At 42.1% G+C, this 16954-nt stretch overlaps 1 protein-coding gene and 1 long non-coding RNA gene across 14 annotated transcripts in view; one reads left to right on the top strand and one right to left on the bottom strand.

Moving 5' to 3' along the window:
* Positions 1–16954, bottom strand: part of DOCK7 (dedicator of cytokinesis 7) — a 116043-nt gene that overhangs the window by 83014 nt on the left and 16075 nt on the right. For all 13 annotated transcript variants that reach the window (XM_082228699.1, XM_082228703.1, XM_082228704.1 and 10 more), the window contains exons 3-7: positions 9244–9419; positions 8385–8453; positions 5392–5521; positions 5067–5279; positions 1952–2037 (exon numbers count right to left, since the gene is read on the bottom strand). In XM_082228699.1, the coding sequence (XP_082084825.1) occupies positions 1952–2037; positions 5067–5279; positions 5392–5521; positions 8385–8453; positions 9244–9419 (674 nt within the window). The remainder of the gene's footprint in view (positions 1–1951; positions 2038–5066; positions 5280–5391; positions 5522–8384; positions 8454–9243; positions 9420–16954) is intronic.
* LOC309535590 lies at positions 14304–16726 on the top strand. Its single transcript, XR_014221308.1, has 3 exons — positions 14304–14442; positions 15769–15833; positions 16632–16726. It is a non-coding gene; the product is annotated as an uncharacterized lncRNA (long non-coding RNA).

The following is a 16954-nucleotide window of genomic DNA, read 5'->3' as shown; positions in this document are numbered from 1 at the left end:
ACTAAAATCTCAGAAGCAAATAAAACATCAGAATTCAGTTTTGAGTATGTGGGCTTAAAGTACCTAAAACTATAAAAACTATATACATATTTGTCCTTCCAGGCACTAAACACAATTCTCATTCTTTTTTTAAAAAAGAGCACAAGATAAAGACAAACATCATTTCTTCAGATCTAATATGAAGAGATTTCTGTAAAAGGAAAATCTTAATTAACTGCTGTAATTTGTTTTTCATATAGCCATTCACTGTACAAGAGTTCTCCTGGGAGCTGCATTCTGGTACAACATCCTGTAAAAGGCTATGCCATGGAATCATCTGGATTAGTGTCAGGACTTAAAAGCAGCTCTCCTCTAGGAGGCAATTCCAACATATATCTTAGTTACGAGAGGCACTCTAGTCTAACTGGAGCTCCCTAACAAGAAGGGTTGACCTAAGTGAGGACACACAAGATGAATACAGCCATGTGGAAAATCAGTTTTGTGCTTTATTTCTCTAAGGGAATACCAGTAAAATTTTACCTTGTGTTATTAGAGAAGAGTTATAGGCAATGAACCAGCTGCAGGTAACCCTACATTCAGGAGCTCCACTTCATTAAACTTGTTTAACAGGTTTCTCTTCTCCCCAGTGAAAGCTTTGCTAACTGCCTCAAGTCTCAAGTCTTAAAGAGGCAGCCATGGATTTAAAGACTCAACTTTGTCTTACTGAATCAGTTGTCTGACTGGTGGTGTAAAATCTCATCTCAAAAAAAAAAAGGCTACATCAATCATGTTGTTTTTAGCCAATTGTCCTTTGTTTGTGGGATAAAAGCCAGATGTAAACAGGATGAGGGAAGGAATTGTGTGTCTGCTGTGAAGTAAGACTTTGCAAACATTACATCTTTATTATACCAGTTGCATTGGCTGCCTGCGTGTTTCTGGATCAATTGAAAGTGCTAGTGTTGACTTTTAAAGCCCTAAACCGTTTAGGGACAGGTTACATGAAAGATGACCTGAACTCATACGAACTTAGCCAGGCCTTAACATCACCCTCAAAGGTGCTGCCTGTGGGTCTACCATCAAGTTCAATTTGTGGGCCTCCCATCAAAATTGGTGAGCACTAGCAATAGGACCTTTCAAGTGGTGATGATCCCGTTAAATTTTCTCCCAGGGGAAATACATCTGGCCCAATCTTTATTTATTTATTTTAATGGACCTCAAAATTCCACATCCCTTCATTAAATTAGCACTTCACTTCCAGTGTGGTGTAGTGGTTAAGAGCAGTAGTCTCGTAATCTGGGGAACCGGGTTCGCGTCTCCGCTCCTCCACATGCAGCTGCTGGGTGACCTTGGGCCAGTCACACTTCTTTGAAGTCTCTCAGCCCCACTCACCTCACAGAGTGTTTGTTGTGGGGGAGGAAGGGAAAGGAGAATGTTAGCCGCTTTGAGACTCCTTAAAGGGAGTGAAAGGCGGGATATCAAATCCAAACTCCTCCTCCTCCTCCTCTTCTTCTTCTTCTTCTTGCACTCAATACCACTTTATTGTATGGGTTTGCTGCCTTGTAGCTCAATCGGTAGAGCATGATACTCTTAAAGCTCAGGGCTGTGGATTTGACCCCCACATTGGGCAAAAGTTCCTTGCTTTGCAGGGCATTGGACTAAATTACCCTCATAGCCCCTTCCAACTCTACAATTCTATGATTCTATAGTACATACCATTTTACAAAAGCATGTATAGGTTTGAATATTGTGGCAAGCTTATTTTATCATTATTTCCAGTGTTTTTAATGTACAATGGGAATATTTAATTGACTTTCTGCCCTCTTTGCACATTAAGGGGCTCAATGTAGAATTTGAAAAATTAATTGTGTCTTGGTAGTTCTATCAGTCCCAATTATCATACAAGGTGCACTGATTTGACAGATCAAATGTAAGCATGCATATTTTTTAAAAAATTAACAACCTTATTACTTACTTTAAAGACAAACACTTTACAAGAAGCCTCTGACCAAAGTGTTCCTTGGGGATTTCAGGGATGCCCAGTCTTTCTATTGGTTCTTCCTGCAATCGGGCACAAATCCAGCAAGTAATGCATGCACTCCTTCCACAAACAAAGTGTATTGTTAAATGGCTAAAGAAGGCAAAGTAGATTTCCTCCCCTCCTATTCAATACAATTTAATCTTCAAGCTTAACAGCGTGTGGCTTTTGCTGCAACTATAAATAACACTGGAGGGGTTTAATTTAGGAGAGCTACTGAATAACGGATTGGAGTTCTGTAAGAAAACTCCTTGGAAAGCGATGATCCAAAAGTCCAGATTTGTGCTTTAATCACATGCTGCTTTGGCAGCAGTTGCATGGAAACAAAAGCAAATACAATCTTAGAGTCAATCCCTTTAAAATCTTTGGCTTCTCCACTCCCCTCTAAACTTTCTACAAAAGCTGGCAAACACCGCTGTTGAAAGTCTAGGACTTGTATTCAACATTAGTCATAAACAAAGTAGACTCATCAAATTCATCCCACTTAAGACAGCTGTGGCCCTACAGGCCTACAAACCCAACAAGTTATGGCAGATCTTCATGCTATTTTGCCTCTCTCTTCTCCCTCACCATCTCATTTTAATGACTTCTGAAATTCAAGTTGTGTGTGTGTGTGTGTGTGTGTATATATATATATATATGCTTTCGTAGATTTTCACGGGTACAGGAATGCAGGTTTTGGTGTCTTCGGGTGTCTTCCCGTGTAAGAGTCGGGGTGTCTGTGCGACGTTTCGACGAGGTCTCACTCGTCATCTTCAGGCTGGTGCTTTCGGCTTCTTGTTACTGGAACAGAGCAGAATCTGGTGTTTGAGTTCCTATAAATACTGTTGAGGGGTGTGGTGTATAGCCTCCAACGTTCTGGGTAGAGAGGAAGTTCCTAGATTAGTGTGCCTCTTCTTCTTTTGTTCCTTAATTACTTGAGGGATATCTTGAGTGATTTCATGAGTGATATTCTGAATACCACTGGGTGGGTCATTAAGTGTAGATTAGTTGCTAAAGCTTTTGTGTCTTGACCTCTTGAGCTTGTGAAGAGTTTTTCTGAGAAGATGGCTGTGCTGCATTTAGTTGTGCTCTGGCTTGGCTTCGTGTATAGGGGCGAGCTGTGGTTTTGTGCCTTGTGCCAGCCAGATCTGTGTAGGGATTGCAGGGGGGTGCAGCATCCGGAGGTGCCACTATAGTTTGGCTACTGGATGGAGTCTGTAATATGTCTGTGGAGAGGGTCTGGGTTTGGGTCTGGTGTGGTTGATTGGTGACGGCGTTCTGTGTGCCTCTGGTTCTGGTGTCGGTTTTTGTGGGGAGGGCTAATTTCCAGATGTCTGGCAGGCGGGACGTGTCGTCACGCTTGTTCATGTTGTGAGGGTGTTTCTCTATCTCGATGGCTTCCATGATTATTCTCTTGTGGTGATGTTCCATGTTAAAGAGCAATTTGGAATCTGCAAAATTAATTTCGTGTCCTGTTTCTTTCATGTGTTGGAAAAGAGAGGAAGTTTTTTCTTCTTTTTTGACGGCATTCTTGTGTTCTGCGATACGTGCATTTATTCGTCTGTTTGTTTGTCCAATGTACGTGGCTGGGCAGACTTTGCAGGGTATTTCATAGACCCCTTGGTTTTCCAGCTGGATTTTGTCTTTTGGGTTTCTGAGGATATTGGCTATTTTTTGGTTGGTGCAGAAGGCTGTTTTGATATTGTGTTTATGGAGGATTTTGCTGATTTTGTCTGTAGTGCCCTTGATATAAGGAAGGAGGGCCATGCCATTGTTTTCTTCTGTGTCTTGGTTTTTGGGGGGTGTTTCTTTTTGGATTAGCTTCGTAACCCTGTTTTTCTGGTATCCATTGGCGATTAACACATTTGAGAGATTCTGTAACTCAGTTGTCAAGTGGTCTTTGTCAGCCAGGCGTTTGGTTCTGGAGATGAGAATCTTGGCTACGGAGTTTATTTGTGCAGGGTGGTGGTGTGATTGTGCATGTAAGTAGCGGTTGGTGTGTGTTTTTTTCTGGTAGATAGTGTGTCCTAGGGAGCCATCAGGTTTTTTGTAGATTAGGACGTCAAGAAAGGGGAGTTGGTTGTTGTCTTCTATTTCCATAGTGAATTGTATTATTGTATATTTTGCAGATTCCAAATTGCTCTTTAACATGGAACATCACCACAAGAGAATAATCATGGAAGCCATCGAGATAGAGAAACACCCTCACAACATGAACAAGCGTGACGACACGTCCCGCCTGCCAGACATCTGGAAATTAGCCCTCCCCACAAAAACCGACACCAGAACCAGAGGCACACAGAACGCCGTCACCAATCAACCACACCAGACCCAAACCCAGACCCTCTCCACAGACATATTACAGACTCCATCCAGTAGCCAAACTATAGTGGCACCTCCGGATGCTGCACCCCCCTGCAATCCCTACACAGATCTGGCTGGCACAAGGCACAAAACCACAGCTCGCCCCTATACACGAAGCCAAGCCAGAGCACAACTAAATGCAGCACAGCCATCTTCTCAGAAAAACTCTTCACAAGCTCAAGAGGTCAAGACACAAAAGCTTTAGCAACTAATCTACACTTAATGACCCACCCAGTGGTATTCAGAATATCACTCATGAAATCACTCAAGATATCCCTCAAGTAATTAAGGAACAAAAGAAGAAAAGGCACACTAATCTAGGAACTTCCTCTCTGCCCAGAACGTTGGAGGCTATACACCACACCCCTCAACAGTATTTATAGGAACTCAAACACCAGATTCTGCTCTGTTCCAGTAACAAGAAGCCGAAAGCACCAGCCTGAAGATGACGAGTGAGACCTCGTCGAAACGTCGCACAGACACCCCGACTCTTACACGGGAAGACACCCGAAGACACCAAAACCTGCATTCCTGTACCCGTGAAAATCTACGAAAGCATATATATATATATATATATATATATATATATATATATATATATTCCAACTATAATAGACCAGCACTCACTACCTGGCTACAGAGTTGGACCTGGCACTTGTGTGTGCTTTGTGTTAGTATTAACAGGTCTCAGTTAAGCTCACAATACCTCATCTGGGGCTGGATGCAATGCAAAAAGTTCCTTGTGTCTGTTGGACTTTCTCTGTTCATCATTCTGATGGTCGATTTCTTCATTTGGGGTCCGATCCAGAAGATTTGGAAGCAAAGCATCTGGGAGGGAGTTTTTCAAGTCAAAAATACTGCAAGCCCAACTGCCCCGTGGCGTGTCATCAATTGACATGGACCGTCTTTTAAGATCATCCTGAGATTGAAGAAATTAAACGAAGCATGTAAAGTGAAATATGGAAAATGTCACATGTATTTTTAACACAGTGATTTTTTTTTTAAAGATGCAGGCTTCATAAAGCACCTACTTGTTCATCCTGGTAATTGTTACCATCCGGAGCTTCATCAGACTCAAATATCTGTTTGGGTAGGCCTTTTTGCCTCTCCTTCTGTTTGTCTAATGTGTTGGGATTAAATCCTGTTCCCAGTTTGTGATATCTATCAAAAAACAGATTGTATTAAGCAATGTCTCTCCTCTACAAAACCAAGCAGAAATGGTGAGCAACATCTGAAAGCTTAATGTCCTCCCCAGAAAATAATTTTTGCTACTCTTGAAAGCATCATTCTGTACATCAAGTTCTGTAACAGGAATTTTTGAAAACAGCATTTTATCTTCTTTGACTGCAGGTGTTGATTCCAGTGTAGGATATTGAGACTTGCAGCCTTAAAAATCAACTCATACTTGTTACTTTTCCTGGCTGCAATAAGAAATGACTCCTGCTGTGACCATATAATCCTATAAGCATAAGCACCTTTCGATCAGCAATGAAATACTTGAAGTGTACCGCGATGTAGCTAAATGCAAACAATTTGTCCTAGAAGTCTGTATCCTTCGCCTCATTAAATCACCAAATATTTTTTATAAGCCAAGTATGACAGCATTTATTTGTTTATTTGCTTGTTTTAGCGTGGCTGCTTTCAAGGTCTCCTTGACCAGCGGTTCCCAATTATCTAACTACTGCGGACCCCCTGTTTTTCAAAAGCCAAGCCATGGACCCTCTACTTTTGAAATTTGTGATACCTCTATGGTAGTTTTTGTTATGTGAATGGTGCCACGGACCTCCTTGGTTCCTTGGACCACCAATTGGGAACCACTGTCTTTGACTATTATAAAGGCTACTGTATCAATTTGAAGTTTAATCCATCCGTATTCTATCGTTGCAACTCAGTGGCTTTTAATCAGAATACAGGAAGAGCCCTGCTGGATGAGATCAAAGGCCCATATAATTCTTTTTCTAATGAGATCGACTCACTTTATCCACACCATAAAAAAAATGTCTAATCTGTCTACGCAGGCATTGTGCATGACCTGGCTCTCAGTAATATCGGTACATATTATCTGACAAAGGTTGTTGATACTTTAGAGCAGGTGAGGGTAATCTCTGGCCCTCCAGTTGTTGCTGGACTACAACTCCCATCATCCCTGGCTGTGCTTGCTAGGGATGATGGGAGTTGTAGTCCAGCAACATCTGGAGCGCCAAAGGTTTCCATGCCTACTATGTATGTTGCTGAATTACAGCTCCCATCTCTCCTGACTATTGGCCATGCTTGATGGGGCTTAATGGAGTTGAAGTCCAATAACATCTGGAGGAACACAAATTCTCAAATCCTGCTCTACTATATAAATCAGAAAGCTCCAAAGGTAAATGTCTAGGAGCCACCATTATTATAGCAGACAATAGTGTCTGTCAGCAGTGCTGGATATATTGGTATAAACCCATATGTGTTCTGACAATCAAGGCAGTTGCAATATTGTGATCATTCTAGCCTATTATTCTCAGAGTTGCCCACCCCCAAGGTGTTGTTGTTACCATTTTCCCAGAAGCCAAATTAAAATTATTCTTTCTGTATGTGATCTTGATGGGTATGTGACAACTCTCTGCCCTTCCTCCTCTATTTCAGCTGCACATCTAAAGAGCGTATTACTGGAACTACTAATGACAACTCTTGGGAAATATGTACATTTATTCTGGCCTCCTGAGAAGCTGACAGCACTCTCCTGTCTCACTGCAATCTCCATTCTGACTGCAAAGAAGGGTGGGTGACAAAAGGCTTATGGGTGGAACCAGATATGACACGGAGCACAAGGGGTTGCCAAATGGAATAGATTGCCCATAATAGGGCTGTCTGGCTAGGATTGCCTGATATGCCTGAGAAGGCCCAATAACATTAATATATTTAACATTGCTACTGGATAATTTTACTTTTAAAACATTCCATATTTTATCAGCGTCGCTCTATGTCAGCCTTCACCTTCCTGGTGCCCTTCAAATGTACTGGAGTACAGCTTCCCCTCAGCCCCAGCCAGCATGGAGGGCAAATTTCTCTAGGCAGTATACAAATATTCTGCTCTACTATAAAGGCAGAACCAGATGAGAAACAGTGGCGGCCAAAACTGGCAAACACCATTTTGTCTACCTCCTTCTGAACCTGACCTGTTAGCCTGGTTTGTTAACTGACATTCAGCCAGAATTACCCCAGTTCAGATATAAAGGGAACTGTGGCTTAACACAAAGCCAGGAATGAAGTGTCAAAGTTGTCACACAAGGGGAGGGGAGGAAGGGTGAGCGAGGAGCCCCCCTCTGCCCCAATGCCTATTCCTGGACTCATAAACCACAGTTCATAAAGTTGTGAATGATAATCTGAACCTGCACACAGAGAAAATGATGCTCCTGCACCGTCGAAAGAGGATTATTTCCTACCGCCTTCCATTTCTTGTTATCAACCTTTTCCACTATTATTATTTTCTTCTTCTTTTTATTCCTCATCTTGGCATTTTCTTTTCTACCTAATTATATAAATCGTTTGAGTAGTTAATAGTGGTTTTACCAAGTGATTACAAAAGCGCTGGGAGGACAAGTGAGCTTGGCATATACTCTAGTCTCACGCAAAAAGGCTCTATTCTGACACGATTTATGAGTCATCCCACTGACTGCTGAACTGCTCCATTGCAAACATCTCGACTGCATACGGCAAGCCCTTTCATCTAACTTGCTTCCTATAAGTATCCACAGCAAAAAGGTGGGGGGAAAGAATATGAATAGGTGACTCATACTTTCTCCATTATTCCCTCCAACGCATTCAGAAAAGTTGTCTCCCCCTTTTCAGGAAGTTATCCTTAAGGGCACCTGCCTAAAAGTGATAACTAAAATAGCAGTACGGTCTTACATTGGCTCTGAATAGTTATTGATAGCTACAGCAACTGCATTCTGAAAATCAGTCGTCGTCGTCCCCCCCCCCCCCGCCCAACACACACAGTTGAAGGGCATCTCTTCAAATATATAACAAATATACAACTTACTTTCTGTTCACAATGGCCCAGTCTTCTGTGTAACTTCTTACGCAATCCCTCACGTGAGGGTCCATTTCACTATAGAGAGGGAGAAATAGCTCTAAATGGTCTCTTCAAATCACAAACATCTTATTTCATTTTAGACTGACAGGCCGAACTACCATTTAATACCCCAGTACAGTGGAACCTTGGTTCCTGAATGGCTTAGTTGCCGAACAAATCAGCTCCCAAGCACCGCAAACCTGGAAGTAAGTGTTCCAGTTTGCAAACATTTTTCGGAAGCTGAACATTCAGCGCAGCTTCCGCTTGAGTGCCGGAAGCTCCTGAAGCCAATCAGAAGCCACACCTTGGTTTTTGATTGGTTTCAGGAGTCAAACGGACTCCCGGAATGGATTAAGTTCAGGAACCAAGGTACCACTGTAATAAATACAGCTTGCATTCTGTAAACATCTACTACATTTCCAGTCATCACAAGTGCATACAGGTTGCCCCACTTTCCTTCATTCAATGTTTATGAACGTGCTTCCTCCACCTTTACGCCATAAGTTACATGCGACACAGGGCCTCTGCTTTTTAGACTCGCAGTCAATTCACTGCCTTTCCCTTGCTTCTCAGCTCAACTGAGAATTTCAAGGGGTACAGTTCCCTTCTCCAAGGCCCCACACTCTGATTCTGCCATCTCTCTGTACCTGTATAACTTGTGCTTCCTTTGCTCTCAAAGCTATCCTGGCTCCAGTGTATAGTTTTGAGTGGTGAAGGAAGAGAAGAATATGGGGATTAAAAAGTCCAACTCCTGTTAATGGCTTCAGCCAGGCCATACCTGCTCAGCTGCAAGCATGGCCCAAGGTCTCTGTTGGCTAGCCCTTACCTCTCTTCGGGTACTGCTGACACAAGCGTTCTGCATTCTCGAGGACTGTAGATAACTTCAATATCGTCAGAAGGAAATTCAAGCAAGTCTCTCAAAGGGCCGCAATCCACTGCAAGTGGATGTGTAAGGAGGTATTCTTCCAAATCCACTGGATCCACAGGCTCAGTAAGAGGCACCTATGAAGATAAAGAAAAGTTATACTAAAGTGTCAACATTTGGCTATTTTAAAATAAATATATCTGTACTTAATTTCCCTGCTCTGCATATTTTGTTTTCCTCTGCAGCTGAAAAATATCAATATCTAAGACTGCCCAGAAATACACAGGACTGCCAATTTCATTAGATGTTAAGGTTTCCAGGCCAAAATCACAAGTACAGACACATCCAGATGGTAACTGCTTTGTTCCCTCACTGGGAAAAACATTTATCTCCTGTAGTAATAGCCCTCAGTCACCACTCCCACAGAAAACAGCCAGACAGCCATGCAGACCATCAAGTCCTTGCTAGGCTCAACAGTCATCCCCATAAAAGCACATGGACTAGAAGATGGGAAATCAATAATAGCAAATTAAAATCTCAGAGCCTGTTCTGAAGACGCATCATGCAAGCATGTGGCTCTTGTCAGTGCCTTAATGGAAGAACCCCATGTAAACTGCATTAATTTCAATCATGGAAGAAAGGCAGGATATAAATGTAGTAACTAAAGCAAAAACAAACTGTTCTACACATACATCCTGCAGAAATTAGTCATGCTATTTAGCTCATGTGTGGCAAAGGCACAAGTTTTATGCCCTTCAAGATGGTATGCAAGTTGCTTTCCTGTGCTTTTTTGTGTCTCAAAAGACAATGGGGTGTACCTCTGGGGGTGAAGTTTAGCAGCACCGAAGTGCCTTCCCTGGGCGATGTGTATGGAGGTCCTGAGCTGCCCAGAAAACAAGACACACACATAATTTGGCCTTCCTGATGTGGCCCAAAGACAAGCAGAGAAATACGTTTGGCACCAGCTTGGCTGCAGAAGCTGCTGGAAGGAGGTGTACAAGGCACCAACTTAGGCACTCCCCTTTGGATTTTTGTAGTAGGGTTTACTCCTCAGCCTTTTCTTCATTGGAAGATATCCCACAAGGCAGCAGAGGTTTAGGATCAGTGTCTTCCTTCTCTTAGATGGGCTACCTTCCCAGGTTGATCAGCCCCAGCTTTCCACTTTCTTGTGAATTTAAGAGATTTTTTTAAGTAGTCTACCAGCAGGAACAGTGCAATGTCAGAGCAGAGGATTTAAAAAAAAGTGGATCAGCCTCACCAAATAAAGGGCTTCCAGTGTCAGAGTTTACTCTTCTTATAGAGGCTAATGTGTCTAGTTCCAGGAGTTCTGTCCTCTCCTCCCAAATGTGGTGTGATGTAGCACAGTGGCTAAGAGGAGTGAGATATGAGCTGGGGAGTAGTTGGTTCAGGTCTCAGATCAGCCATGAATTTGCTAGGTGACCTTTCACAGACCATTATCCTCTCAGTCACAGTCCCACCCCTGTCTGCAATCTGGGGGTAATAATACACATATACAGAACTCTTTGAATATTCTCAAGTCTTATTATTATGCCTGGCTCATGATGGATAACGGACCCTGTGAAAGCCAGCACCTAATTTTATTGAAGCTCGCGCCCATCATCATCATAACTTAATGGCTCATTCTGGGGACAGAGGAAACGCGAGCTACAATTATGCAAGGAATCTGGAGATCCTGGTCCAACACTTGGTGTGCACTATAATATCATCTTCTGCATGGTGAAGGGAAACAGATGGTCCAAACTTCACAGGGGACATGCCAATTGGAACATAATATTCACAAGACAGCTACAGGGTGATTACTCTGCGACCCAGGAATTGGGTCTAGGTATACTTCCACACCAATCTCCCTGAAAATCATTATCGGAAACCCTCATCCAGGTGATATGCCTGGGTTGGGAACTTGCATCACCTCCTCAATGGAATAGTCTTCCTAGGCAGATTTGACTGCCACCTACTCATAAATTTAAACAGTGATGGTTTGTTTTTGTTCTTTACTATTGCTTGTTTTATTCACTGCCTTAACCTTTTTAGCTTCGTTGTTGCTTTAATCCTTTATTTTTGTAAAGTATGTGAGGCACCCTGAAAATATTTCTACTGAAGGGTTTCAAAGAAGTGAATTAAACAAATTCTGTTCACAGGAAAGGCTGTGGCTCAGTGGCAGAGCACATGCTTTTTGAATGCACAAGCTCCCAGGTTCAATCCCCATCTGGGAAAGACCTCCGCCTGAAATGCTAGAGTGCAGCTGCCAGTCAGAGTAGACATTACTAAGTTTGATGGACCGATGGTCAGATTCTTTATAAGGCATCTTCTTATGTTGCACATGCCCAGGTTCTACATTCTGTTCTAAAACAAACTCTATGGAATTTAAGAAGTACAGTATTACAGAAGTAGGTCAAAAATAATTGCCTTCTTATTCTGAGTCTTTCATTTTCTTGAAACAAAACAATGCTACACGCAGTCCAATTCTAGCAAATGAGTGCTACAAATGCACTGGTTTTATACTTTTATTTCTGGGGCTGTGTCGCTTTCCATTTTACTACAAGCCTAAGCAAAAATCATCAAGGTGACTCAGGAGAGAGACATTTCCACCCTTAGGCATCACCAAGTCATGAAAACCTGAGTACTGCCTTAGCTGCTATGTCAGCGTTTAGCAAAGCCTCCAAGGCAACACCTCCATTACTTTCAAAATCAATTCCAAATGCAAAGTAAAGCCTTTGATCTGACCTTCCTTCTCATACAGGGCTGCAAAGTTAAGACTGAATTTGCAAAAGAAAGGGGGAAAGGTGATCAAGCAAAATGGTTCAGGTTGATAGGCTGGTTATTGAGTGGCTGAAGACTTCAAAATAAACCCTACATAAACAAACAGTAGAAACAATATAGACCTCCTAGTCACGGACAAGCGGTGAATATGGGAAACAGCAATACTCTTCATATGAAGATGGAATTCTGAAGATAATCACCTTAAACTAAGAAGGGATGGCTGACCAAACTATGCATAAAGCTTGGTTGCCCTTTAGAAAGTCAGGATTTGGTCCTAGGTCAAGAGGGTTTGATATCCTAATCTGCAACTGTGTTTGAATGTCATGCTAACCATATTGCTCTGGCACGGCTGCAAGGAGCAGCTTGGAAGCGTCGATTTCTTTTGCTCCAAACAGACAATTCAAGTTGGCTTGTTTCACACAAACCATACCACACAAACCAGTAGGCACAGTTTGTCAATGGGAATGGGATGGCAGGGAGCACAAACTCAATGCCTGCCTAGCTCCATTCACATTCTGTCAAGCTATAGTTCAGCATGATGTCAAAACGTGGCCTCTGCATTTGCTTACATGAATCAAGACTTTGTGTGACCATATTCTCAAATAAGCAGAGCACTGGTCTCTAAGAGCTTTGAGACAGACAAACACTTTATAGGTGCAGCTTCAGTGCAACACTTTAAAGAGAGAAGAATAGAGGCAATAGTTGCACTCCCATAAGGAAAGAGGTCAGAAGGTCAGGAGTTCTGCAAATACAGTTTCTCCGGTTCAATCATGCCAAAGATTAGAATGCTAAAAATACTTTTAGGTACCAATTGTTGGCCATTTGAGACTAGAGAGTAAGCTGCTGATGTGCTTGAAGTGAAACACATTTGCCCTGCCTCCCAGAAACACTGGTAATATGGTGACATAAATTTCCTGTGGGATAGATTCTGTTGCCTTTCCCCAAATTCACCATGTGATTTCAACATCTGAAATGGTCTCCCTCTCTTTTCCCATGCAAAAACATTGTTCCCAACAGGAACACCCTCCCTCTCTCTCCACAACATGTGATCGCCATAATCAGCAGCATCCCAGCCCTCTAAATTGCTAGGTTCTGCCGTTTAAGAAAGCTGGAGGGAAAGCACAAATTTGGTGTGCCGCTGTGGTGCTGCAAAGTAAAAGAGTACCCTACACCCCTACGAAGACCTACGTGTTAAACTGTATGTGAAAGAAACACAGAGATAATCAGCTACACAGACAGGAAAGAAAATAAATGGGACAAACTTTTAAACTGAGTACAAACTGATGTGGGCAGGGAATGTGCTGTATTTGTTTTTTCCCCTAATCCTCATCTTCACTAAAAGAGGAAAATTCTAATTATAGACTGGCTGCCCCTCCCAGCACACCGTCATCCTTCACAAAATAAAGTATAAATTATCATCATGCGTCACAGTGATCGTTGGGCAACTGTATTTATTATTTCTCCATCAATTTGAATCAATTCCTGCCAAGAAAACCATATATAGGGTGCCTTCTTTTACAACAAAATATGGTAGGTGAAGAATGATAGGCAAAAAGCAGTAGAGGCTTGCTCAGCTTCTTACCTGACCTCCCAACACTGCCATTCCTGCAGCATACTGGGAAGACAAGGGCAAGGGGTGAGGAGGTAGCAAGGCTGGTGGAGTGCAAACGCACCAGCAGAGCCAATCCAGAGCTCCTGCTAGTGTATTTGCATCATGCCAAACTCTCCCCTTCATGCTCCTGATATGCCAGACCAATGGCAGTGACAAGAGGTCATGTAAGCAATGCAGCCCCTCCCACCACTGCTGGCTGAGAGATTCTCCAAGGGCACTCAATACTTTATACACTACAATGCACATGTTCTTATGACATTGTACAGACTTCCCTGATCTGATACCCTCCAGATGTTTTCAACTACAACTTCCATTACCCCACCCTCACCAGCCAGTATGGCATTGGCCACTGGTGGAAATTGTAGGTCAAAACATCTGGAGAGGACACAGTATATCAAATAGTTCAGCACAGGCCACTGGGTGATACATGACTAAATATGGGCCAGCCACATTCCAAGGCAAATGCACACATTAATTTTTTTATTTGCTTATAGGGAAAGAGAGTATGACTTAAGAAGGCTAGAACAGTCTGTAGAAAGAAAGTACTGGGAGCCAATGTAGACATGATTAGAGCAATAATGTTAGAACAATAAGAGTTAAAACAACAAAGTTTCTATTTTAGGTGCAGAGTGTTCACAAACATCCTTATTCAAGTAATGTCTTTCCTTTTATGAAATGGAAGTAAAACTGCCAACCCATTCCAGGAACTTCATAATAAGAACTGATGTCAACAACGGCTCCAGGAGCTCATCAGCATCCAGAATCAGGTAAGGCATTCACATTTTTGTCCCTACACCTCTTCAGTTGACTATTACAGCATGAAGATGTAAACAAACATAAATGTCAAACCCAGAAGCCAACATTAGCCTCGCCATCTGTGCAGTCAGAAATACTGCCTAACACCTGAGTAAACAGGCAAAACATAAATTCTTGGTTATGAAGAGGAACTAGTTTGTGTCAGCTTATTGGCAGATGAAAGACAAACGCATTATTTTAAACTCTGGCTTTTTATGGTGGAGAGGCGGAGAAAGCAAGCTTTGGAAGGTCAACCTATCTCCTTTCTGGCTATAAGGGATTTGTTGGCACCGCCCTCCTGATGAACAGGTTGCCAACTCCTATTAAGAAAACAATGTTATGACCTTTCCTCAATAAGCCATATCAGGACATGGGCTATTGTGCCAGTCAAGCTTTCAAGTGCTTTTTCAAAGGAACATTGGCGAAGGTATCATTATTTTCACTGTAAAAATTGAAAGCCCATATAAAAGCAGAGAAACAGGACTAACGTGTAACAGGCAACGATGCTCCAAGGCAAGCGATATAAGAAGAAGAAAGTTAAATTGATTCTATGAGTTAGATTCTTCCTGTTTCAGTTGCAGGGCCTATTCATACCTACATTTCCTTCTACAAAAAAATCTGGCACACGCTCACCTATGTCATTTTACAATCAGCAGTGCATCCGCTGTCATACATCAGAATATCCAGCTCTTAGGATACCATCAAAAATATGCATTTATGAAAGTATGCCAAAAGTTGGCTTTTGAACATTGCAGCAGATGCATGCAACCCTACTAGCCTCACCAAGAGGCAGAATACCTCTATTTTAAAATATTTTCTTTTGTAGCTACTACACACCCAAAGGTCACATGAAAATGACCTCAGATAATGAGTTTTGGTCAACAATTCCTCTTAAATATTTTTTCTTCTGTTTCACTCTTTGACATTAGTCATTCTCTTGTTATGCGATTCCAACCACACCCTATTTTTGTTAACATTCTGTCAATGGACCTTGGAGAATAGTTATAGCATCATTAACATCTAACCACTTCTGGTGTTTATTATCATCAGTGAGCACAGCGAACATAATTTATCCCTACCAAATATTGTTTCAGATAGGATAGAAGTTTTGACAACATTATGATTCTTGCTATGGAAAATAGTTTATTATTTCTGTAAGTAACATTTTATTTTATACATGTTGCTCTTTATAGGGATATTTCAAACAATTGTTATTTGTTTGGTGCATTAACTTCCTGCAATACTATTAAGTATGCTTTGTGTCGCTGGCTAAACATCTAACTCAACTAAACTTTCAGAAACTACAGGAGACAAGGTACCACCCTGCCAGCATACAATTGGGAAAACCGTTAAGGCACACTCTGTAAGAATACATATACCATAAAGCCTTCTGTGGCTCTATCCGTTTGAATCTCAGTACACACTCTGTACAGTGGTACCTTGATTGTTGAATGGCTTGGCTCCTGAATGCCTCAAACCCGGAAGTAAGTGTTCTGGTTTGCGAACTTTTTTGGAAGCTGAACATCCGACACGGCTTCCAATTGAGAAGCTCCTGCAGCCAATCGGAAGCTGCGCCTTGGTTTTAGAATGGTTCCAGGAGTCAAACGGACTCCCAGAACAGATTAAATTTGACAACCAAGGTACCACTGTACTGCAAAGAACAGGGCAAAAATGAATTTAAATTGCCTTGAAAGCTTAGTTCTCCTTTCTTGAAAAGCCTGGTTTAAATGTCAAAGTATTTCTATATAACATCCCTAGGGAGAAACTGGAGTAGTTGGAACTCCTTCAAGTTGTCCTTGTTGTACTGTTGCATTTATGAATGCAACAGTAAAATCAACTAGTCAAGGTACAGTCACCACAAGGTAAACAAGCTGTGCAAGAATTACAAAATAGAGAAGCAACAGCCATTAAGTTTGGAAATCTGCTAAGCTCCTAAGGCTGAAATCCTACACTTGCTTACCTGAGAGCAAGTCTTAAGACACTAAATAGGATTTATTTCAGAGGAGACATGCATCGGGGTTGAAGAGGGACACCTATCAGGTATAACTGTCCAATAGCCTAGCACTGGAGGTCATGTTGACAGCTAAGATCATGCTGAACTTTAATTGACAACTGATTCCAACTTATTTTCCCCACGCATGTATTAGGCAATGGTCACCAGTGGCTGGTGTGGTGCGGCAGAGCTGTGGAGCCACCCCACCAACACCAGTCACTACAGCTTATGTGGATGTGGACAGGGGAGCAACAACATCAGGGCTGTGCAGGCACACCAGATTGGCTCTGTGTGTTTTTCTACAGCTGTATTCAAATAACTGGGAAAGAGCTCCATCAGCTGCACCAGAACAAAGAGCCACTCATCATGACTACCTTTGGCATATTCCAGTAATTGCTATAAACATTCTGCCTTCTTCAGCGGTTCACAGCTCTTATGAGGGAACTGCCATCTTAAAGATATACATATATTATATCTATATAAATGTGCAC

Source organism: Podarcis vaucheri (assembly GCF_965113315.1).
Source record: "Podarcis vaucheri genome assembly, chromosome: 6".
NCBI classification, from domain to species: domain Eukaryota; kingdom Metazoa; phylum Chordata; class Lepidosauria; order Squamata; family Lacertidae; genus Podarcis; species Podarcis vaucheri.
The sequence above is the reverse complement of the archived record's forward strand: the minus strand, read 5'-3'. Positions and strand labels throughout refer to the sequence as shown.